This window comes from Phalacrocorax carbo, chromosome 1 (genome assembly GCF_963921805.1).
Source record: "Phalacrocorax carbo chromosome 1, bPhaCar2.1, whole genome shotgun sequence".
NCBI lineage: Eukaryota > Metazoa > Chordata > Aves > Suliformes > Phalacrocoracidae > Phalacrocorax > Phalacrocorax carbo.
The window spans coordinates 64,057,761-64,083,560 of NC_087513.1; the positions used below are offsets into that span (position 1 = coordinate 64,057,761).

Here is a 25,800-nt window from a genome sequence, read left to right on the forward strand (position 1 = left end):
GGCAACATCCACTAGCTGGAAGAGGCACTTCCAAATTTACTTGAAACTGCACAAAATAGTACAAATAAGAACATCATCTATTCTTTGTACTTACCAAATGAGGTTCCCTCTGCAGGACTGTCCATCTATTTTCCTGGGAGGCATCATATTTGATCTTTCACAAAATAGTCTTGGCTGTCCAGGGAATTTCTCTTCCAGTTAGAGTCCATAGGTGCCTGCGTAGCTTCCAGCTGTGTTTCTGCTTTAGTTTGGACACAATGCTCACTATTTCAAGAGAGCCTCTCAGCCAAATTCAGTTCATCTCCATGCAGCACACATCCTGGGAATGTTTATCTGAAGGCTTTTGTATTTGGTGGTGTTAATGAGTCTGCATCAGGTTTCTTGACTTCGATATGCATCCTTGAGTTAGTCTTTCCTGAAGATTTGTTCAGCTACCTAGTTCTGGGTGGTGTCAGTGATCTCCTAGCTACTGGGAGCATAATCTAAATATTATCACTTAATCTCTTCACAGAGAGAGGATCCAGAATCTTTGTTGGAAATACAGGGGGCGGAAGCTGCGGTCAGTTTGAGCAGTCTAGTTCTACAAAACCTGGATTTGCAGCAAACAAATGCTACTGATATATCCCAACATCTAAATAGGAGGAAGACAGCTGGTCTGAAGGACCCTAAAGCAATGTGTACGTGGAAAAGCTACTAAAGCAGTATTATGAACCTTGAATTGGCATCTGTTCATACTGATTTTACTGGTGTGGCTTATTCTGAAACAGAAGTACATCACTTCAAGGCAAATAAGTTGTAGCTTGATAACACAAACTAAAAGAATTTGCAAGGATATAGATTTGGTTTGTATTAATTTTAAGTATAAAAATCTTTCCAGGTTAGACCAGGTCTAAGCTAACATGCAGAAGAAATCAGTTTAACAGGCAAGGCCCCAATTCTATACTTAAGCACACATTTATCTCAAGTTCATTACTAAATGATATCATTCAAGTGAATTAAAATATTCACTTCTTTAAAAGTTAAGCAGAGGTGGATATATTTGCATGACAAGCCAGATTACAAAAATGTAGTGAGTTCCAAAGCAGGATTTTGAGTGTTTCTAAGCACACAGTACTGAAATGTTATGTTATTAAACGGCAGGAATAAGGTCATACCCAACAGAATCTGACGAGGGCACTGAGGGGTACGATCCAGATGCTGGGGTGGTCTCTCCTAAGGAGGCCTCCTCCTGTGGTATGGGGTGATGTTCAAAGAACTTGGAGACAAACAGCAAACTGTGAGGCAAGAACAAAACGAAAACAACCTAACTTGTGCAAAACACAGAAGCTTCACAATATAATACCCAAAGATTGGGACACCACCCCCCACCCCCAAAAAAACCCAAACCACCCAAAAAACCAAACCAACAAATAAAACCCGAAACCACAAACAAACCCCTCACCAAAATAGATTTTAAAATAAAGGCTACACTAACATATTTATCTGCCAGATTTGTTAAAAATATTTACTTGACAAAGGATCAAAAGGTCATGCCTTAAACATAACTTTGCAGAAAGTAATTTTTTAACCTTTTAGTTGAAATTGCAAACAGCTGGTTCCTCAAGAATGCACAACTTACACCTATATGTTGAGTACACTAACTTATTTTAATGTTTGCACTGATGCAATGCCAAAAAAACCAAATGGATAGAACTATGTTATCCATCAGCCCTGAGCACAAAGTCTAGAGGTGCCTAAGGAAAACAGTTACAAGTACAAACATAAGCAGAAATGGAATTTATTCTTGGCGGAAAAACCCTAGCATATTAAGTGATTTCTTAAATGAAAGTCTATTTAAAAGACTTAATAGCCTCCACTGAAGCCTATCAAATAGAACACAGAGCCAGTTTACACAGGCTCCTTAACCTACATCAGAGACTTACACAAATAGATCAATAACTGAACTCAAGAACACACGACTGTTACGGACATTCTTTTTTATGTTTCTTACCTAGGCAAACACACTAATGGATTTATTTTCAATCACTGTAAAAACCAACTGTGATTTCACCGTATTAAACTAGTGTCTCTTAACATTTTTTTCAGGTTGAAGGGAATAAACCTGCATTTAACCCCATACCTAAACATTTACCGGCCCTAGCCATCACAAAATAACGAACCACTTTTGATTAAGGATAACAACTGTGAACAATGAAAAGTCTGTCTGATATGGTCAAGTGCTCAGCCACCCCATTCATGCTTCAAAGAAAGCACTTCATAGTCCAGCAAAAAAAATATGAACTGATTGTCTGAGCTAGCACAGACAGAATATGAGTTATGCAGTCTCACAAGAACAGTCGAACTCCTATTTTTTCCAGGCACCTCCTCTGACTTCCTGAGTTACAGATTTAACACAAGAAATCACTGACAGCTGTAAGCTTAATAAAAGGCTCAACTTCAAAAACCAATTGTGATTACTTACTCAAGTTGGTCATAATTAACACACATCAGTGGCACTTCTGTACTACAGCGCTGGTGAAATTTGTAGCCACACGTCTGGCACCGGAATCCCTGGAAAAGCAGCTTTCGACAAAAGTCGCAGAATGCTAATGTGAAGAATGTTTTTCGTACCTATGTTATCAGGAAAAAATCATAATTAAGTAGAGTCCTTCTGTAAACCTAAGATAGGCTATTTGCTTGGACTTCCCTCAAATACACCTACAAGCCTCTTATTTAAAATTGTAGCTCCAGCATCAAAAACCAGATTTACATAAAAGATTGTCTCCTTGTTGAAAGTCTTCATGCATTAAAATTTTCTTTCAACTATTTTTTGGAATTAATGCTTCACATCATTAGCAGTAAGAAAAACAGCAACAAATCTGAAGCAAAACAGCGCACTATTATCATGCTAGAGACAATCATTCAGAATTTAATTAGATACAACCTATAAAAACAAAAGCTGCTTAAAGATTATCTCATCTTCTAATTTTTCCAGCAGCGAAATGACATTTCTGTGCAACACTCACAGGAAATACACATATGGCTTATATATATGGCTCCTATGTATGGTTATGTACGTAGTTGTAATCTGGACTACTGGAACTCAGAAACATTTAAAATCACAAGAGGTTGAACATATATTATGCCCATATTATAGGTGTGGAAAAATGATTTAGTTTCATTTTCAAATTTAGCAACACTTGGCAAAGAAGCACATTCTAATTGTATTACTAGATGTAATAATCAGAATTTCAAAAGGATATAACAAAAATGTTAAGCCTACTAGACTTTCATCTAACTAGCCGTAGCCAAACCAGCTTGTTTGAGTAAAATAGTTTAAGCAGCTTGCAAATAGAATTTGGGTTTTTTTGTTTAAATAAAAGGTCTTTCTTTTCAATGTGACAAACATTATTTCCAGGTTTTTCTATGTAGCTAGAACCATTTAGATGGATTCTGTTTAGCAGCTTCCATTTACTTGGTGCCTTATCAGGTCAAAACATATTTGTGCACTAACATCACTGATGATGTCAGCACCACTCTGGGAATAGTTAGTTCATTAGTTAATTGCTGCTGCAGAGCCAGCAGGGAGGCCCAGAATACATTTTATAGATACAGCAATACAAAAATAGTAGATTATTATTACAGCTCTGCAATGCAGTGCTGATTTAAACCCCCTACATTTATAGATTTTAGAGGGTATATTCCATCCAAATGCGAAAGTTTTAAGGGTGATCAAGTACTCTAACACCACTTATTTCAATTACAATTCTAATTCACTTAATTAAAAACTTATTTTGCAACCCCCACCACAACCCATAGACACAAAACATTATTCAAACTTGTTATTTTGAATTTGAAAGTAGAAAGTTGATTTAACCCTACTCAACACTTCATAAAAAACAGTACATACAAAATTGTGTGTCGTGAGTGGCACATTCTCCAAGACTTCCACATGCAACTCCTCTCCCGTGAGCCAGGAAATGTCAGTGTCCCAGCCAATTGGCTTCTTCTCTCTAAAGTGTAAGTAAGCCTTTCGTTAGCATCTGCGCACAAGCCCTGCGCTCAAGCCCTCGCATGTCTCCTGCTGAGGATGTGACATCAGGTAGAAAGTTGCACTGTGGGGGTTTGCTACCCTGTCTAACTGCAAGAAACTTTACAGGCAAGACATTAAGCTCAACATATACCAAGGAAAGCACACCTTCCCTGGACAAAGAGCACAAAAGAAATGCACTTTTTCAACCTGCTCCAATAGTGGCCAATTCCTTGGTTCCAAGGTGGCAGATACCTTTCTGATCAAATAAAATACCTGTGAAAATACCTGTTCCACAAGAGTTCCAAAGAGACGGCTAATTTTGTGTGGTAAGATAATATACACAACTTTTTAGGGCTGGAAACTCCATTTTTTTCCCCACAGGAATTCTATATTCAGTTAAGAATGCATGATAACCAATTCAAATAAAACCTGAAAGTTAACAAAACCTATTTAATACTTGTTTGGTTAGCGTGAGTTTGATTAACCAGTGTTTTGCCAGCAGTCTATAAGCTCATATTACTCTATTATGCCTGTTCTTGAAGTGATTAAATCTTTTTCTAGGAGTTTGCCATTCTTTTTAGACATGTCTTCAAGGCATAAATTGTTTTAGTGCAAAGTATCATACCACTCTGAGCTCTGAAAATAACTCCCACAACGTTGGGCAGAATCTGCCATACTGGGTAACTCCAAGAAGAGATTCTAAGAGCAAAAACCATCACACACAAACCATACCCATCTTGTATTCTGTAAACAGCACAGCATTCTGGAATAAGACCCCTCATCATCAGAGCTTTCTTCAGGCTGTCTCGGACTGTCACTCCACATCTTGCTGGAACCTACAGGTCAAATATAAAAAGAAATTAATTAAAACAAGTTCAACCCTCAAGTGCTAAAACCCACTTTTCTTGATGCTTCAGAGAATGCTAGGTAAGAGTTTTTTCAAGATCTATTTTGTACTGTGGAAAGTTTTATTGGTGAAGAATATATAAGCAATCTAGCTCAGCTAGAAGAGGGAACAAGCTCTGTGTCTTTATTGACATTTGGAATGAAATATTGACCCAACTCAAAAAATGACTTTCCAACTCTTCTCAACCTCAAGAACTTGGAGACACAGCACACCAATTGCTAATAACAATGTCCATCTCTAAAAAGTTAGGCCAAGCTGTAAAATTAAGTGGGGCAAGATGCCAAGTGGTATTAAAATGAAAGACCTAACTTGGACTCCACTCAAAAAGACATTATAAAATGTAAACATTTTATTTTCTGTTTCTAAAATAGAAGATAAGCATGCAAACAAGTAAAATAAAACAATCATCTGAGTCAGGCAGATCATAACCTCTCACTTTAACATATATTTGCAACTCTGCAGACACTTCCTATTTGAAAAACATATTCCTCTTCTGTTTCACTATTTGTAAACTTTAAATACTAACAGGATGGGAAAAATGGAGAAGCACACTAATACGAGCCAAAGAACTGCAAACTCTGCAAACTACGCAAACTGAAGATACTTTCCTTGTCTCTATTCTAGCTGTAGGGATATCTTATAGGAATAAGTGTATCATCTCCAGGTATACCTGTGATTTAACAGTATATAGTGTCAAGCCATAAAAACAGAACAATACATAATCTGGTGATTAAGTGTAGTTAAGGTGTTGAGTATTACCCACTTACTATTTCTAGAACTCAATAGTGAAAATATGTAACACTTCAGGTGGTATACACACTGGGACATCTGTAATCATGGACAGCACCCCAAACATGAATCAAAAGGAAAATCCACAGACTTAACTAACCAAAAAAGTCTGTCTGATCACCTGAGACTCAATTCTAGCTTGCTAGTGGCCTAAGTCAGAGCCATCAGTAGCCAAAAACAGTCTCTTAAGCAGCTTCAACTGGCTTTGGATCAGAGCCTAGTTTTTGCTCCTCGCACTTAAATTTCCATGGGTATTTAGGGGCCCTATGTCCTACTTAAGGATGACAGTGAAAAGTAGCAGTCTATTTCAAGTAGCTTTGCGAACACCACTTCAGGTTACACTATATATTGCGTTTCTAGAACTCAAACATATGCTCTCTCAGAAGACACAAATTAAAGGAATATTTTGCTTCCAAATCTTCCTCGCATTGATACGAAAGTGCTTCTTACAGGATATTTGTTCACTTCATCTGGTCAACACAAACATTCAAAAAAAGAGCATTTCTACTAATCCCTTGGAAAAATTATCCTATAGCATACTGCTTTACAATCTTGATATTCAGCTGTAAGTGACTTCGTTTTATGCATTCTATTACTTCTTAATGCATCTTTTTATTAAGTAACTTCTTCCCATCCTAGAAGTTAACACTGTGGCTTTCAATCACTTGTAAGTCATTCCTCCAGCAAAAAACATCCTTAACTGTTACTGATACCTGTCACTGGTATTAAGAAGGAACCTGGGAGCACCTATTATTGCCAATGTTGTCAACATCTTTCCATTGTAAAACTTGGCCCTCCGTTTCTTAAGTCTTCACCAAACTAATTGCTCACATTGAAACCAACTGTTCATAGGGTCATTCTGGGACCAGTAGCTCCTGCTCCCACCCCCTGGCAATGTGGTTTGCATAACTAATGCCATTTTATGAGGCAAACAGCAATTCTCTGTGACCGCGTGGGTCACATGCTCATTCTCTTTCTCCTCATTATCAGGCCCTGAAGGTCCTGTGAACAAAGTAGACAAACCAGAGAGACTTCTTCACGCCCTCCCTACTGGCTTCAAGGTTTCTGGGTGCCAGGCTGATTACTCCCTTCCTTGCTGGCCTTGAAGGTCCCAGGCACCCAGGGCCACCAGGAGGTGGTGACAGCCCCGTCACAGAACAGGGAAGCACCCAGAGCACTGTCTATAAGGTCAAGCAGTTTTAAGTTCCCCTTTTAGGACTTGGACCAGAGCTGCTGCTGGACACAGACCCGGGGCCTGCCACGGCCAGGGATACCTCTACCGTCCTCTGCTTCATCCCAGCATTGAGGGAATGACTCATATTTTTTAATATGAATTTAGAGTCTAGATTATGGTTGTTATATTGATATGACAAACCACATATTAAGATTTGACCTGATCTGCAGAGGGTCCAGGTGATTCAAAATTATAACTTAAATTGTATTATAAATTCTGTATTGTGTTACTTATAAATTGTACTATACTGATTCTGCCTGTATATATCATCCAGTGTCATTCTAATTAAATTCTGTGCTATACCAATCATATGTTAAGAAAATAAAGCTTTAATTTAAACTACAATTTAGTGCCATCATGATGCTGCCAAGGATCCCTAAACCAACCTGACTGTCCCCTCCGTGTCAGGTGACAAGTTCTCCCTGCCTCCAAGGCATACAGTTACAAATACAGAGTAAATATTTTTAAGAGTTTGACTAAAATCCCTGAGGATTTCAGAGGTGTGCTCCAACTTCCCCCACACGTCGGGTCCAATCATGAGCCACTCTGATGGAGCAAGCGAGTATTCTTTGGCTCAAGGCTATTTGGCCAATCCCACTGGATTGGGGTAGAGCCCCCCCAGACACTTCCCAGCAACCTTGAGTACTTCACCACTGATACCACAGTGGAAGAAGAAATGCAGATACTGAGAGGGTGACAGACAGACCGTGGCAGGGGAAAAGGGGACTAAAGAGAGCCAAGAAAATGGTTGGGCATGAAGGAGAAATGGGAGGAGAGAAGCAGGACAAACTTAAGAACTCACTAGGGAAAGCATGTGTATACTGTGAGAGGGGATTGCCATCAGCAGGTTGGTGGGAAACATCCAAACAGGACAGACGGAAGACAGACTGAACAGCTAAATGAGGCAGAGGGCAGGAAACAAAGGTATGATGAACTACCATGTAGGGGAGAACTGGCTGAAACAGCTGGGGAGGCAATGCAAGCACATCCTGAATAGGAAGCTTTCATGCTGTGATTAGGAGAAAAGCTGGCTCGTTTTGGACAAGGAGCACCATGGGAAGGGACTGCCTAAGCAAAGCATTAGAACTGAGCATAGAGGGGGGAGAGGTACTAGCTCAGGCAGAAAACTTCAAGGCAGTAAGTATTAAAAGAAACCAGGGTAGTAAAATCTAGACCTGTGTGAGGGAAAGTCAAGCAGTGGAAATGTGACTAAGATTAAAGAGAGATTAAGAGAAAGAGGGACGGAGCCTTGTGCTCACTGGAAGGCATTTTCTTCCTCCTGCACTCATCCTCCATAAGGGACGACAACATTCTCCAGTACCAAAAGCAAAGATCTGCATCAGGAACCAAAAAGTTCCAACTCTATTAATGAATTACACTGGTGTAAATAATGCCACTTCAGATTATTTTATTTCTTTTTAATTCTACTGAAAAGAAGATTTATGACGTTACAGGCTTCCTTTTAAGAGATCGTTAAGGTCAGAAACACAAGCTTGCAAAATCTGGGCAGTATCAGAACGAAGGCTGTCTACAGATACGCAAGTGCAATAGGACCATGAAAAATGTGCATTAAGCATCTCGCTCACTTATTTACTGTTCCTCAGCATTAGTTTCTCAAATACCCTTCATTAAAATCTGAGCCATATTTATGCAACTTGCAATTAGAAACATGGATAGAACATTTGTTCTCTTCACTGCCATTTGTGACAAGATCCAGCTAAAAAACAGTTAGGGAACTGTTTTGATTTCTCTTAAAATCATCAGGATCCTGAATCAGCATCACATTTAGAACATTCTCTTACAGAACTCCTGAGCAAAGAAACAGAAGGCTTAAAAGAACTAAATACTAGAATAAACCCCTGTAGTATTGATTAATCATTTTCCCAGACTGGTACAGTTCGGTCTATCACCATCTGTGCATGTAGCCCTTCAGCCCCCTGCTTCAGTCCCCACCAGCGCCTGCTGTAAAGCTGAAATCTCACCCTGCAAAGCATACACCTCCAAAACCTCTTCCTCGCCCCCCATCCTCTTCTCACACCCAAATCACAGTGAAGTTAAAGAAAAATCCAGCTCCAAGACAGTGATTTGGAGAGCAACTCAACCTTAAGAATGGGAAATTTATTTTTTTTTTATGCTAATAGACAGGCTCCCCAAAGTAGGAGTTTCAGAACAGCTTCCTACTCACCCTCAGCGAGAGGGAGGGCTGCGGCTCCACAGCCTGGGAGCACTGGAAGGAGGACCCCCGGTGTGGAGCAGCCCCGTGACCTGCTGAGCCCCCAAGGCTGCCTGGCAGGAGCCGGCAGCTCCAGCCTGGCACACAGGCAGGAATTAAAGTGGGTTTATCGACTCCATCAAGAGTTTTGACAGGATTCCCACAGAACATTTTAACTCAGAATTTTTTGACAAAAACAGTTCCGCATGAGAAAACTTCTGATTTACTCCAATATATTGCACCCTCATCACTGTAATCCAGGAAACTGAACAATGTTTGCATTTTATTGAAACAATGCTTAATATTTTTTTCAAACTCCTTTTGTCCAGGTACATCCATTATCTTTTGATCCCTCTATTTTGTAAAAGAATCTAAATGTTTCACAACAGTTACCACCTAGTAATTCACACTACTCAATTAGGGGATCTGTTTCCAAATTCTAATTGCTAAGGGTTTTCTTTTTAAGTTACTTACATGCCTAAGATTTGTAGATCAGAAAAGGTTTCGGTTTTTACAACAATTTCAATATTTGGTTCAGCAAACAATTTTCAAAAGGGACAAGCATGGGCTATACAAAACTACAGCATAGCACAGAAGCTGCCATTACAGACTGCAAAATGTGTTCAGTGCATGGCTTACAAATATACTAGAGAAAGTAATTTACTTGTGCGTCTTGAATCAGGCAAATAGCAATTCAGGAAGACATCAAAACACATGCTCAACTTAGCAAATGTGAAGTCTCAAGGATACAAATGGAAGTTATTCCAGTGCCTCCAAAAATTGTCAAAGCAGAGTCATACTACCTAAACACATGAAAGAACTATAGCACTTAATTTCCTCATTTCTTTTACTCGTGTAAACTATTTCTATGGACGGTAAGCATGCATAACAACATTGCTGATATATATTTAGTACTGCAGCCACAAGCATTTAAGCAATGCATAATAAATCATTTATTTCTGTAAATCAGGCCATTCACAATTCAGTAAGAAATTCAGGGCTACATCCCTAAATAACTCTTACATCACTTTTCTAACATCAGAGCAGAAACTGGCATAGTCTCAGTAAGTTAAAAATGCTTCCTTACACCACTGCAGTTTCCAATATTTTATGGCAATAGAGACTGAAGAGACTGACAAGCACTTCAAAAATCAATGTAAAGGTGGTCTCTGAAAGTGGAGAGGCTCTGAATATCTCACATTATACTTCTCAAAACTAGTTAGCTGGCTCTGGTTTTTCCTCACCCTAGCACTGTAGTTCAGCTCATTTTAGCCAAGTGTTCTGTATGTATGATATGTAAAGTATGTGCAACATATCTTAGAGCTTCAGAAAAACTCTAAGCAGTAAAAGAGAGTACTGGGTAAAATAATGAGAATATTTCAAGTAGTATGGATTCTGAAATATCACTTCAAAGTACTGATTTACTTATCTCAACACATATACACCTTAAAGATCACACTTTTTTCCCACCCAGTACCTATATGACTAAAAAATGCCTGCAACATGCTCACAGAATTCAATGTGTTGGGAGACAAATAAGTTAAGCTATCTTTTTGCCGAATAACTAGTTTTGCCTTCCCATGTGTTAGGTTTTCTGGTAAAAATCCAAACATGAGATCCACATTTAGTAGATCATTTCTCATCTAGACATTTCTCATCTTAGGACTGAAGGGCAAATGTTTAACCAAATCAGTCAGCCACTTTTTACAGCACTAACAGATAAAATTAACCCCCTCTGTGGCAAAGAGAACGTAAGACGATGCTGAATATCGCATCCTCTGTAAGAACACTGCTTTCAGACATTGATGTTCTGGATTTCAGGGCACGATGCTCCAATCAACTTCCAGGAGAAAGCAGCATTTAAGAATATACATTCTTAACTGAGCACATTAGTAAGACAAATGGGACACAATTTCATTGCACTAAATCTTGTTTCCAAGTGAAGTTGAACAGAATTTACCCATTTTACAAAGCTGTTACCATTTCATCAAATGCACCCCATTTAACTTGCAAAGACTTTGGTTACCAGCACCCACTCACTCACACCTCCAGAGCAATTAAGGGGTACTCATTTGTAAGACACAATGGACTGATTTATGTCACTAAAGAAATATTTGCTAAAGAGTATACCGTCATTAGACAACGCTGGATCAAACCTGCTGTGCCTAGTCAACAGCAGCCTCCACGATACCATTTTTCAAGCTTTTGAAGGACAGCTCCCAAACTGCCTTCAGAGCACCGCTGATCATGTGTAAGGTTTTAGTAGACAGGGGGATCACCATCTTAAAATTTTAGTTAGGGTGAATACAAGTGCCAGGACTTGTGAAGGCTGACAGTGATCCACTAATAAAGAAAAAGTTGGGAAATTATGGCTTTAGACTTGAGAGAAATGCTCATCTAGAAAAATATCCATAGCCACTATATGCAAATCAAAACCAGACCTTGAGGTTTCTGTTCAAGTGATGAAAAAAATTCAGCTAGCTGCTTTCCAAACTAGAATTCAAACGCATTAGAAATTTAAGTTACAGAATAGTTTAAATAAATCTAACAGGTCAGACCCAGAGTTCACTTGCATAGTATCCTGTCTCAGACCCTGCTCTAAATGCAGGGCGGGCACAAAACTGTACCACAGATGGGCTAGAATTCACATTCCTCTAATCTGTTGCAACGGATCCTAAAAACATACAGATACTTTCATCTCCAGGTAGTATACATATTCTCTACAAATAATAAAGTTTTGATTGGTTAGTTTACTTAAACATCACAAGAAGCCATGACTTTAAGTATGACTTACTAGACATAGAACTAAACTATTCCTTCCGATTATTTTAGATTTGTGACTTTCATTCCACCTCATTAAGTGCCTGCCTAGCACATAATGAGGTAAAGGAAACACTCCAAACAGTATTTTCCTGTCATTCATTACTTTCTATAGACCCTCCATCTCTTAGGGTAGGCAATCACTAAGCTCTCCTTACTTGAGGAATACTCTTAAAAAGCAGCAATCAATGCATGTGCATGAGGCATTCCAGATGACAAGCCATCGATTTTATTATGGCACGTTTTCAATATTGTTTGACTCTGCGATCTAAGACTGTGCGTCAATAAAACTGAAGGAGATTAAATTATTCTCCTTTCAACACGTACTACTTTGAAGTTATCCAACACTGAGTTTAGCCCACGTGGTGGGCTAACCCCAGCCGGTAGCCGAGGACCATCCAGCTGCTTGCTCCCTGCCCTCTCTGTGGGATGTAGGAAGAGAACTGGAAGGACAGAAGCAAGAAAAGTCCTAGATCAAGATAAAGATAATTAAGTGAAGGAAAAAAAGAAGGCAAAAAAAAATTTGCTAGTGATGCAGAAGCAATCACTCACCATCAGGTGATGTATGCCCAGCCAGCCTCTGAGCAATAGCAACTTTGGAAAAACTCCCCTCGCTTTTACCACAGAGGATGATGTTATATGGCACGGAGTATCCCTTTGGTCTGTTGGGGTCACCTGTCCCTGCTGTTCGCCCTCCTCAGCCTACTGGATGGGAGAAGCAGTGGGAAACAGAGAAGGCCTTCACCTGGTGCAAGCACTGCTCACCAATAGCTAACGCACTGCTGTATTACAGGCACTGTTTTGGTCACCAGTCTAAAACGCAGCACTATGTTGTGAAGAAGATTAACACCACTCAAGCCAGACCCTAGTACAGTCTGGTGTAGCACTACTGCTCACCTTGCTTCATAAACACTTCCCAAAGACACGTTCAGGCTTTCCTAGACATGAAGGACTTGCGCATGGTAGCTCTAAAGCCTATTTCGTTGTACAACTCCTGCAATGTAATAACATTTTGTTTGCTTTTGAGGTCTTCCATGGTTAAATTTCTTCCCGATGAAAACTCGTAATTTAGTCTCTAATTTGATTTTGCCTTTCAGCAATAGGCTAGGTAGGCCAGCAGTCCTCCCAAACAATCCAACTATTTATAAAAGTCTCAAGGAAAGTTTACTTGAAAGTAGGCTATCATTTACTTCATTCTACCAGCCTGTTCATATGATACATAGCATTCCAAAATATTCAGATACATGCAGCAAGCATCCATTGGTAGAGGCTACAAATAAACTCCATTTCTGCTGCATGTTTGATAAGACATGAGAACTTTTAATTGTTTTTAATTAGAAAATCCTAATCATGTTAAACCAGGCATGTAGTTAAAAGCAAGAAACCAGTTTATTCAGCTGCCTGAACATCCTGTCTGAATTTTCTTTATACTTGACAGGTGAAACTGGTAGGACAGCTTGAATGCTTATAGAAATCCAGTGCTTACTACCTGGTAAGCTTGAGGCACAAACTCACAGCATAAACTCCAGAAAGTAAGATGCAAATCTGAAGTCTAAAGAAATGCATCAAGTTCCAGATTTAAAAACAAAATGTCTGAAGAAGCCCAGTTGTGCAAGCATGATGAGTTTATTTAAGCTAAGAATTTAGGTAGGGTAAAAACATCTGATTCTTCCAGTCATCATGACTGCAGAAAAGACCATGTGATTGCTTGTCTAATTAAAAGGCAAATGTACTAATTAACCAAGGTGTGACAAGAGTGACGAACCTGAAATAAGAGTCAACCCCATGCACAGCGTTCACAATCCTGTTTAGCTTCTGTAAGTCTTAAAAATACAAATTCTCCCTTTCAAAAACTGTCTCATTTGCATTTTGATAACTTTAATGAACATTCTAACACATATATACACCTATGACACTTATATGAAACATATCAACACATAATAAAGGGGAAGAGAACTTCACTGGCCCAAATTTATTTTGTTTGGTTGTTTGTTTTTTTTTTAAACACAAATCACCTCTAATTACTCTTAAACTTAAAAAAAGGCAAAACAAAGAACCGCCAAAAACCCCACAAAATCTTCTGTATTTGAACATAGAAGAAAGGGAAACTTTTTACCAAAATATTACTTTTGGTTTAGAAGCTGCCATAGCAGGTTTTCAGACCTCATAGTGGGTGAAAACACATAGTGATTTGATCCTATCCAGAATTTACAGAGAACTGACATTCTTGGAGGCCACTAAGTTTTCCCAAAGCAGGAACAGCATCTGCTACTCTCCCTCCCCCAGTTTCACTGTTCAATACTCCAACCACTATGGACAGAAATGAAATTCAAAACTGCCAAATCCACTCCTTGTTCATGCTCGCAGAAAATCATTCAGGGCTGCTAATACAAGCAAGTCTTGAGTTAGAAGCCCCTCCACTCCGTTCTCTTCTTTCATACTCAAGTTCACTACAACATCAGAAACCCCCTAATACTGTTCCTAACTTATGACTAGTTTTAGTCATTTGTTGTTTTACCAGGCCTCATTAAATGGCTTCTCAGAAGCCTTTTTTTCCTCCAGTATATAGTGTAGAGTTAGCATGTGGCAGATTTAAAGACCAACACATAATATGATTACTCACACCACATACAATCATGCCCATGGAATTCCTTACCACAAGACGTGAACTTCTTGTATCTGTAGCATGGGTTTAATGGAGACTGGATGGAAGGTTACCACAAATAAAACACTTAAACTCGTAAAATTCCTGGTGACAAATAGCTTAAATTTGGAAGACAACTTGGGGAAAATATCATACAGGCCTGCCTCATTCTTGTACTCTTTCCCTGAGACAGACATATACTCCAGATACGTCCACAAAATATTTTTTCCATCCAAGGTCTCAGAACACTTTCCTGCAAGGGACCAGCCACAACTTATGTGCCACAGGAAACCTGTCTAAAAAGTCTTACTAATGTCTTAAGGTCTACAGTAACCAAGCAATCTAACAGGTGAAATTCCTAAGTAATTTTAAGTGCATTGTCAACTATTATGGAGGAAGGCAAAAACTGCAACAGTTGTTGCACTTGGGAATGGGGATTTTTAATTTATCCCAAGCCTAGCAGTTTAAAATTGGCAGTCCCAGATATGCAAGAAAGTTTACACAGATGCTCAAAACACACCACCCCCCCAAACCCTCAAAGGAAAAGAAAAAGGAAAAAATCACAACTGGAAGCAATCCCCCAAAATTGCTTAAATCTTGTACTACATGCAAATACCATATTCTTGTAATCTTTACACTTATAGAATGCTGTTTATGGTCATTGCTTGGAACTCCTCCCTATTCAGTTAATTTTAAACTTTTTCACTGTCTTCTGCCTCTTATTTTAAACTGAAGTTATCCTACTGATATCTTTAATGACTTCTTCCCATAGCTCTGGACCAACTGTTAATCCTCATTCTCCTTGAATTACTACCCCGCCCAGCCACCACCTGCATGTCTCCTTCTGTTCATCTGCATAAGTGTCTTCTGTTCCTTTTCTCTCTGCTTGCACCTTCAGTCATATAATTTGGAAAAAAAAAATCCTAATCCACAACACAATTATCTAAGTATCCCACAAGGTTGTGTTCTCTTCTGGCTTCATGCATTCTCTCGGAAATCTCACTGGTAAATGTAACCTATGCTTTTTTGCTGACACACTGCCATCCACTTCCCATTCAAGACTAACTCCCTTCCACCAAAACGCATGTCTCAGCATCTAACAATCTTTCAGACTTCTAGCAGCCAGCTCGAGGTCAGAGTTTTACCTCCCTCTCCCATCCAAAAGCTCTCCCCTATTTAGCAGTTTTGTTACTATCTACCCCACAGCCATTTAGATCCCTAACCCAGACAAGCTTTAAACTAATTTTTCCCTACATTCTCCCCATCCACAGTTTGGATAAGCCTCATTGATTTGTTCTGCAAAGTAACTGACAATCCCAGGTAGACTTTTACCACCTTGCACTTTTATTATTTCAACATCCTTCTCTGGCCTAGAACAAAAACAAACAAACAAAAAAAAACAACCACCCACACAGACTTATCCTAGTCACATCTATGCAGAATGCTTCTCCAAAGAACATTCAACTTGCCAGTTGAACCATGCCACTGAGGAAAGTGGAAGTGTGTATTGTTCAGACATTTATTTCTCTGCATTATGGGGATAAACCTGGTTTTGCTTTCAAAAAAATGTTACATGCTAACCCTGCCAGCTAAATCAAGATGCTAACTTCAACTGCTAATTTATCAGCAGCAGTAGGCTCCATCACTTACTGGCTAGGCCTTCAAGGAAGCATCTTCACACCTTTTCCTACACTAGGAAAAACTTTCTATCTAACACTCCACTTTATCATGACACATACAAAGACACTTGACATCAGCCACACTACCTATGCACCAAAATGACTTACACAGAGCAACGTGGTCTCATTTCTTTGTACTCCATCAGTTTCTTCCCATTATATTTCTAATTGGAGCCAGCTCAAACAGGTGTAGTTGCCTGATCCTACACACAAACAATACTACTAATAAAAAAAGTAGACAATTCTCAAGTAACAAGGCAGTTGCTAGGCAAAAATGTATGCATCTTCCCCTCCTCCCCTCTGCTATTTCCTGCATTCTTAACAACTCTAAACAAGCAGAACACTGTTGTAGGACTTGAGACTGCTTCAGAGAATGATCAAAGATAAATGAGATGGTTGGTTCCCCACTACCAACTTAATTCCAGTTGCTTTAAAATAAGTCAGTTTAAGAATTGTCATTGGATTCCCAGATAAAAACTAACAAAGACTCTCTAGTATATGACAGGATTTCTTGCCTCCTGAAGCAGGTGTGTGGTTGAAGGTAGAGACTGAAAATATTATTGTGATATTAAAAAAAATTATTTCAGAAGCATTACATATTATATATATATATTAAAAAATTGAAAGCAGTTAAGGTTGGGGTGGGTGGGAAGCTCATTGCAGTGCTGCAGCTTTAAGAGCACCTCTCCTCTACCAGCTACATATTTTGTTGTAGGACACATTTTATCCTTACTTTAACAGCCATATGGAATGGAGACTTGGGCAGGGAGAGGCCCTAATGGGCAGGTACCATATATTTTCACAAGGAATCTCCTTCCTACTTCAACCCACCACATCTGAAGCGATCCTGTACACTTGAAAACCCTAAACTACCATCATGGCTTCATAACCAAGTGGCTCAGTTAATAGGCACAATGAGACACAACAGGACTGTTTTTAAAGCCAGAGGTTATGAAGGAAGACTAAGATGCAACTATGCGCAACACTTCTCTATCCATTGACAGAATGAAGGAAGTGTACTACAGTACATCTCAGTATTCACCAAAAACTGCTGGGTGGTAGCCTATCATCTTACTACTTGTGGTTAAAACTGCACTGTAAGCTGCAATTCCTTCTGAGCTGGGTTTGCTTCTGGAATTTCCTTAGTTTTCAACAGACTATGTGTAGGATCAATAAATATTGAAAACAAAGTACATTAGGAGTCTCCATACAAGAAATTCCTGACTTTCTCATTAACATGAGCACTGTTTCAAGTTTCAGAGAAATGAACTTCAGCTCCAAGGCCAATAACCCCAACACTTGGAGCTCCTCTAAGCACCATTTCCTGGCCCTAAATCAGAGATAACGTACTAGGTCTATTTAAAAAAAAAAAAAAAAAAATCAACGTAGTAACATAAATAGATCCAAGCAATGGGCAAAACTGAAGTAAAAGTCGGCTCTCTCCCTGAGCCAAAGCTGAACCATTCATTTGCAGTATCTGTTGATCAGACCTGAGTATTTATTTCCAATTGCATATTTAGAATAACAATTTCAACCAAATATGGGTGTCTCCTAGCAGAACAGGAGCTGACTGCAATCTTGCTATACAGCATATGAAGCCGAATCCTGTCAACTTGAGATTCCAGCCAGCAATCTGATATGTGTAGCTCACGCATCTCTGCATCTGTCTGATCCTTCATGTAAGTGCATCTGCAGACACATTTATACCAGATTTGAGACTAAAGGGACTTGCACCTTCACTCCACCACTAGCCTGTCTCCTACTCTTGTCAGTACCACTTTTTTTTTTTAATTAGCACAGCACAAGACTACAGATTTTCCTAGAGCTCTACTTTTAGCCTCCCACATTTAGCAAGCTGGGAACAAGCTGCAGGGCTAGACTGGTATGGCAAATGGTGTTTACACTCCAGTAGAGAGCTGGAGACAGGAGCAAGAGCGTCTCCCTGACTATACCCAACTTAAATCACATTTGCCTCCTATAGCTAGGAAAGAGCATCTAGATTCAGTGCCAGCGAAAAACTATTGCATGGCTGCCAGTCACTTAGTACTACTGCTAAGTGCTACAATTCCCTCATCAAATGACAGCACCTACACAAGCTACAAAGTTAACTCATAGTGAAGACATCCCAACAGACAAGCTGGCATTCTTGAACTTAATCTCTCTGGTTAAATCTGCAAGCTCCTAGTGAGCATGACTGATAACACAGAATCACAAGATCCATCAAAACCCCTGCAGCTTAAGGATAACAGTGAGAAAAATACTAGCCCAGAAAGCAGTCTCTCACACATGTTTTTGAGCATACCAAGCTGATCTCTTACTGCTACTTTAATAAGTTAAAGATGCATTGAAGACAACCTGTTTTACTTTGATTACAATGGATCAGCAACATGCACAAAAACATGTCTCTGATGAGGCAAGGCAGTTCTGTACAGGCCCAAAGTTCTATCACCTGGTTCACACTGAAATTCAGCTGCCTCTTTTTCCTAACTTGTAATCAATTTGCATACGCAGAAATAACTTAAACTTGGTGAAATACACACATTTGAACATAAAAAAATTCCTTCTTGCCTACAAGTTTGATGTAGTGTATTTCATAATTATAAATGATTCTTTATACAAAAGGATTCCTTCAAAAGCAGAACAGAACTCAGACTTGAAAAGCCTTACCACCCCCCTGATAAAAAGATTGAGGAGGTAAAAAGAAGAGAAGGAAACGAGCAGAACAACATTGTAGACAAGGAGAAAATAAGAGTAGAAATATACTATATGGCATAGAGGATGAAATAACTTATAAGACAGAAAAGGAAATGCACAGAACAACACAGGAAGCAACACACTGTGACCCATTGTAGGGAAGAAACAATACCAACTGTGGGACAGTCCCACAGGGTGGGACAGAATTCACAAAGAAGAAATCAGAACCTCTCCAAATTTCACAAGGTGGGTAGTACTATGTGCCTAGACACACCTCACAGGCAGACAACAAAATCACCTTGCTTAACACTGTACATCTGCATAGTGGTCAGAGTTTACATTAAACCCCCATTCTCCAGGTCAAAAACCAAGTACTACTTTCAAGCTTCAGTGATATCTTTAACAATTAAGCAATATTAAAAAAAAAGAGGGAAAAAACAACTGCCCCATAATCTGTTGTTCCCACTATAAGTCTTATGATCCCTTTTGTTTGGTGGGGCAGGGGGAGGGAGGGAAGGAAGGAAAGCAGCATGGGAAACAAGAGGACATGTTCCCACTGCCCAGAACTACTCTGTTTTCTTCTCTTTGCCAGTAACTCAATTTCCACAGGCAGTCACAGTCCACCGACAGCCAATACCTGACCAACTGCTATGAAATGCACTGGTTTCACACAGACACTGGCTGTGCTATCCATTCGTTTCCCACTTTCTCCGGAACCACAGCTCCCCTTCTAAGTGAGGGGTATACGCTGCCTTGCAAAACAGCCTAGACTATGGCTTGTCAGGAATTTCAGGTATTACAGTTTGAAGTGTATTATTCTAAAGCACATATCAAGGCTCTTCAGTTGGCAGTTCTTAACCAATAAAAAACACCCCACCTATAATGGACAATTAAATTACCAGCAAAAAGTCAACTCTTCTTCCATGGCTCCAGGAATCACTATAACATCATCAAAACTGGTAAACACTAGTTTTTGAGCAGGCAACACTTTCTTTCCCCTCCTACCAGTAAATATAGCCTGCCCTTAGCCAGTTCTCTACACAGGTCCTGATAGCATCATGGTCCGAACATGAAACACTCACCACAGCAAGGGGGCAGGAAGAGAGAAAACCCAAACAGACCAACCCAAGTGATTCTGCGCAGCCCTCTTTAGCTGCAGGAGGCTGGTACTTGCTCTAAAGCATTCACTGCTGCTAGTAACTTTGGGGGAAGTTAGTGTTTTCCATGTTGTCAATCTTGCTCTGTTAAAATAATCAATGATTTTGCATAATACAAGAAACAGAGCTTCCTGCCCTCTCCTAACCATTGTAAAATAGTAAATTGCTATTTACCCAAGAAAGCTCAAATGAGAAATATTTCTTGAGGTATTTTCATTGTTATAAAGCTCCTGAAAGTTTCATATTCTCTATTATTGTTATAATGGATATGTTCGTGTTATATCTGTAGAAAACATCAAAACAACTGAGTGCAGCTGAGCACAAATAGCGATCTTGTCACCTCTTTGACCTCCACATAGGTATTTTTTCAGCTCCCTAAATTAACTTTTGCATACAGAAGGAGAGAGATACAGGAAATATTGAGGTTACAAGTGTGTGAATAGAAACTGACTCACCACAGTCCTTTGCTTGTTGGGCAGGAAGACTCTAACAATAGGCTTCTGTGGAGACTTAGGGTTATTCCGTGACATATCAGCAGGGTTTTGATAAACTGAGAGGGATGAAGGTGCTACGGAGAGGCTAGAGGAGGAAGATGATGCAACTGTGTCTGTTGAAGCCGAACTGGAGACAGAGAAATCCGTTCCGTTCCCCATGGATTCCAGTAACTGCTGTTCCCTCTGCTGCAGAGCATCTAGTTTGCTGGTGTACTCTTCATAGGCCTGTGAAGGAAGAACAGCTGTTTTAACCATGTAGTAGCCTCAGACAAAAACACAAATCTAAATTCAGAATGGACACAAAACAGAACACATTCTGAACTAATTCAAGTTTCCTAGGAATATGAGTAAAATGGTCTGGTCAATCTTTTCAGTAGGACACAAAGAAGAAATGGCTTTCAACTCATTATGTTAAACCTTCTGAACCAACAACTAATTTTTAAATAGATTAAATGGATAAGTGGATAAAAGAAATCATAAGTCAGTTTCAATGCACTGCACTAGTCTAATTCAAAAGTACTTTAAAGACGACAGCACTCTAACAAATGCTGTCAGCTGCATTGCCAAATTACTGTGCTATAGCTAAATGTATCATTCTGTTGCAATGACAGCTGAATACATCTAATGCAATAATTAAGACGAAGTTGAAATCTGCTTTTTACCATCTGTATCTGACAACTCACCTGGCTCATTGTTCACCATCCTTCACCTCTGGCACTATCCTTTCATACCAGATAGTGAAAAACCCCTTTTATTTCAGTTAGAACACAACTAAATTTGCCCTCTTACAAAGTCATCCATAAACATGTAGAAGCGATCTTTTGAAAGAATTTTCTGACATCTCTATGAGATTAATTTGATTTTCCACCAAGTTTATGTAAAACCTGGTTACACACTAACCAAGTTTCTTAAACAAGAAAATTCAGTAGCATTAAGTTTTCCCATTAAGTTTGTATTAAATATAGCAAGTTAAACACTACTGCCAAGCTCTATAATACAAATACGTAATCTGTATATATTTTTAAGTTTGTTTCCATCAACTTTGTTTGCCTTCGTAACAAGAAAATGTTGATCTCTACCCAAGTAACAGAATTATTTCTTCAGTGTTTAAATTAGTACAGAGTATCTTCAAAAATCTGAATCAGTTAAGGAACGTCTTTCTGGCTATAGAAGTATGTCAGTGTTAACCAAGGATGTGTTAGACCTTTAGAGACAAGAAGAAACAAAGATCTTACAAACCTAACATCTAAGCAGTAGGGAACAGAATTTTGTACTTAGCTCTCCAGCAAGCTCTATGCCAAGCTGCATACATTTTCAATGCCACAAAGGATATTTATGTTAGGCAAAGATACTTTTTTAAAAAAAAAAAATAATTTGCTTTCCTCAAGTCTTCTGTGCCTAACATGTTGCTAATTAAAGTTATAATAGAATTGAACTGACCAAAGAGTCTGCAGGGACTACATGTGGGGAAAAAAAAAAATAAAGTTAAGAGAAAAAGTAACCAGCATTCAGTACTGCTGCCACAAATACGGCATTTTACTATAAATTTATTTCTCCAGGTTGTATGTGCAGGCCCACCTAACCCAGGCTGGTTTTGTTGAGCAAACAGTGGTTGGCCCCTCCCTTTTTATGAAGGTTTAGCATCCCTCAGGATTGACCTATGTTCAAAATTTGTGTCATCATCCCCACAGTGTTAACAAAGAATGATAATTTGACAGCAAGGACCAAGAAAGAAAAAAGCATTTTGAAGGATAGTGGTGAACATAATAATTTCAAATTCTAAGTTTTATGGGTTCCATTTTTAATAAATAGACATAAGTGGCAGGAAACCAAGAGCTAATTACTAATTCTTTTAAAAACTGAGTATATCTAGCATTTCACAAAGAGACCCCAAACTTGGAGACTTCAGACCAAAACATTTTCACTGTAGCCCAAGTCTACTGTCAAAAGTAAATTGAAAGGTTACCCATTTATAAATAACGGCATTTTTTGGCTGTACAATAACACAAGTGTCTCTCTCCTACTTCCAGGATCAGCTTTTCCTGCAAATTCCAATAAAAGCTCCATGTATCAAGAATTATTTTCAGTAAACAAAAATTAAGAATCATAAACTGTTACTATTTCACCAATACTTTTCTAAATACTTACTTCCTTTTCTCATGAACATTGCGAAATATTATTTGAACACATGCAACATTACATTGCTTCCGGATACTTGTGGGCTAAGTTCCTTCACAAAATTACACACATCTTTCAAAATACTCAATCCTACCATGTTTACATTGGCAGCTTAATCTGTCACTAATGCAAACTCAAAGTCAAATGATCTATCTTAAGAGAATAAACCATGAGCATGGAAAACGGGGAGCTGCTGCTGGCTTTGGGTCCTATACCATTAAATTCTGCATGAAAATCTCTGTTTCTCATGGAGCCAAAGCTCTCAAGTATTACACTGTTACACAATGTCATAGCACAAGACCCCGTAATAAAACGTAATGGAAATAGAAATGCATCAGTAGACTTTAAATACATTTTTCTCATTCAAAAACTAAATTCTTTTTATACAGAAAGAGCAACACTACATGCAGCAGAAACAGAATAACTCAAAAAAAATAAATCTCATTTTCACAAAGATTAAGTACTCTGGTGAGACGTTGGCTGTAGCTGATGACTAGCACCCATAGACCTTGCACAGCCAACAGCACCAAGTCAAAACATAGAATTATCCTATGGAGTTAAACTGAAAGAGTATTACAACAGCAAAGCTGACCTATGGCAAGTATTTCTATCTAAAATAAAGATTATGATGCAGAGTTGGACAACATACAATAGAAACCTGCATCAGCATGGCCATATTAGCAGACAGGCATCAACAGCTACATAGCTGGTTGTCTGGCTATGCAGGTCAGACAAGGCCCTTTGGGTCAACTATAAGGTTGACTCTAACACTGTTTTTCAAAAACAAACTAAAAATTTTAAAATTAAGTTTGTACAGCATCTACAGCACGAAGAAGATTAAGCTGAACATTCAAGCAATTCTTTAAGGATTTTAAAGGCATTTCAGAAGGAAAAGTTTATGAAATCTAGAATGAAATCCATTCAGTTTACATATTCCTATTAAGAAGTGAGTAATGTTCTACATGAAAACTTAAACCTTGCCTTCAGCTTGATAAAGAATCACGGGAGGAAGAAAAAAAAAAGGTTGGAAGGTATCCCTGATAATCACCTAGTCCAATCACTTGTTTAACACAGAGGTAATTTTTAAGTTCAGTCAGGTTGCTCAGAGCCTTGCCAAAGGAAGTTTTGAAAGTCTTGAAGGATGGAGACTCTACAACCTCTGGACAACCAGTTCCAGGACTCAAAAACCACTCTCATGATGAAGAATCTTCTCTTATGAAATTCACTTGATGCTATCTGTAACATTGCCTCTTCCCTTTTTGCTATTCATGTCTGAAGAGTCCGGCCCTCTCCTTAGGTTGCAAGAGCCTGCAGATTCCTCCTTAGCCTTCTCTTCTCCATGCTAAACACCACCCCAATGCAGCCACACAAGTAGTGAGTAGATGGGACCCTCTTCACGCTGGCCACGTGCTTGCTAGTGCAGCCCAGTCTGCAGTTTGTTGCTGTTACTGTGAGGGTAGGCTCCTGACAGCTAAGCTTGTTGCTCACCAGCACTCCCTGGTAGTTTTCCTGCAGAGCCACCACCCAGCCAGCTGCCTGCCCCAATGGGCAACCACCTTGTCCCAGGCACAAGGTGCTGAATTAGTCTTGTTGTGCTGCTTCTTGTCATGAGGCTTCTGTTCTTCAACTCTTCCAGCCTTTTAATTAGTTGCCAAAAATAGACTGTCTTTAATAACATATTATCCTCACCAAATTTATTTGTTTGCTGTATCGCTACAGGGCTCCCAATTTATTATAACTTTACAGTATTTCACAAAGTTAAAGGAAAAAATATATTTGAAAAGCTGACTGTTAAGATTCAAATTGGCACATATTGTCAATCCACACATATTTCTATGGCTATCTAAAATAGAATAAAAAGTGAATTTTAATTATATTGCATATCAGTATACATGCATATCACATGATATAGTCTCCTACATATAAGGATACTCCTGGGGCTTCAACTAAGTAAAATGCATAAGGGCCTGGTAAGCTGCCAAGTCTCTCTAAAGCACTGGAAGTTGGCATGTTTATATACAATGTATATAAAAGCCATAATAAAACTGCTACTCACTCAGGAGCAGCAGAATTAAAGTTACTTCTTAAGTGTTGCAACCTATTGACAAAATAAAAATTGACCTCAGAAGTCAACAACTTGCATGCTGTTACACAGACATGCCAACAGAGTTCTGCTGACAAGATGATGACACGGGATTTCTCAGAAATATGCCTATTTTGATTTATGTGTCATTTATATTTGAAATTTGCTTTCTTGGGCCTTAACTCGGCTATACATTCTAGTAATAACATAAGGAAACAAAAAGCAACAAGTTAAATATTTTTTTAAAAAATTAATCTGGGACAAAACCAAGTAGCAAAATATGGTTTCTCCTTCTCCCTGCCCCCTAACACATCTGGTTAGAAACCCAGTCTAAACTCAAGCAGACCAACTGCTTGAGGGGTTTACCACACCCTCTCCCTCCCTCAACCAATTTCAGATAATATCCACACATTGCATGCAAGACTCTTAAACGCCTAAACTACAGTTTCCTGGTCTTTGAAACTGAGATTGTGTTTCTATTTAAAAGATGTCTGACCTTTTAGGCTGTTGATCGAATGCAAATCCCACTAAGTTAAATGGGAGCTGAAGATAGACAGTAATGTACGTCAGGATTTCTTCATTTAGTAAGACACCTAAATCTGTACTTAGTCTAACTTTAGACACTCCAGTTTTGGTCCAACATATTTGATCAGCATCTGTGAGGAGTCTGGTAAAAATTAATCTATATTTTCCCAGAGAACCGCCATGTTTCCCAGTGCCTGTACCCAGAGTTAACATTTTCCTGGAATCCCACAGCCTGAAACAACCTGAGATTCAGCACTAAGATGCACTTCACACTGTATCTGCCTGCTGTTGCAATAAGCATACTTTAGATCAGCAAAGAGGTAATCTTCTTTAATTAAATAATTTGACCTCCTGCATGGATTCTTCAGATAT

The 25,800-nt window shown here is 38.9% G+C and overlaps 1 protein-coding gene across 2 annotated transcripts in view; it reads right to left on the reverse strand.

Moving 5' to 3' along the window:
• The window catches only part of BRAF (B-Raf proto-oncogene, serine/threonine kinase), an 87,810-nt gene that overhangs the window by 40,000 nt on the left and 22,010 nt on the right, over positions 1-25,800 (reverse strand). For both annotated transcript variants that reach the window (XM_064457226.1, XM_064457236.1), the window contains exons 3-7: positions 20,604-20,867; positions 4,745-4,848; positions 3,890-3,992; positions 2,462-2,610; positions 1,155-1,274 (exon numbers count right to left, since the gene is read on the reverse strand). In XM_064457226.1, the coding sequence (XP_064313296.1) occupies positions 1,155-1,274; positions 2,462-2,610; positions 3,890-3,992; positions 4,745-4,848; positions 20,604-20,867 (740 nt within the window). The remainder of the gene's footprint in view (positions 1-1,154; positions 1,275-2,461; positions 2,611-3,889; positions 3,993-4,744; positions 4,849-20,603; positions 20,868-25,800) is intronic.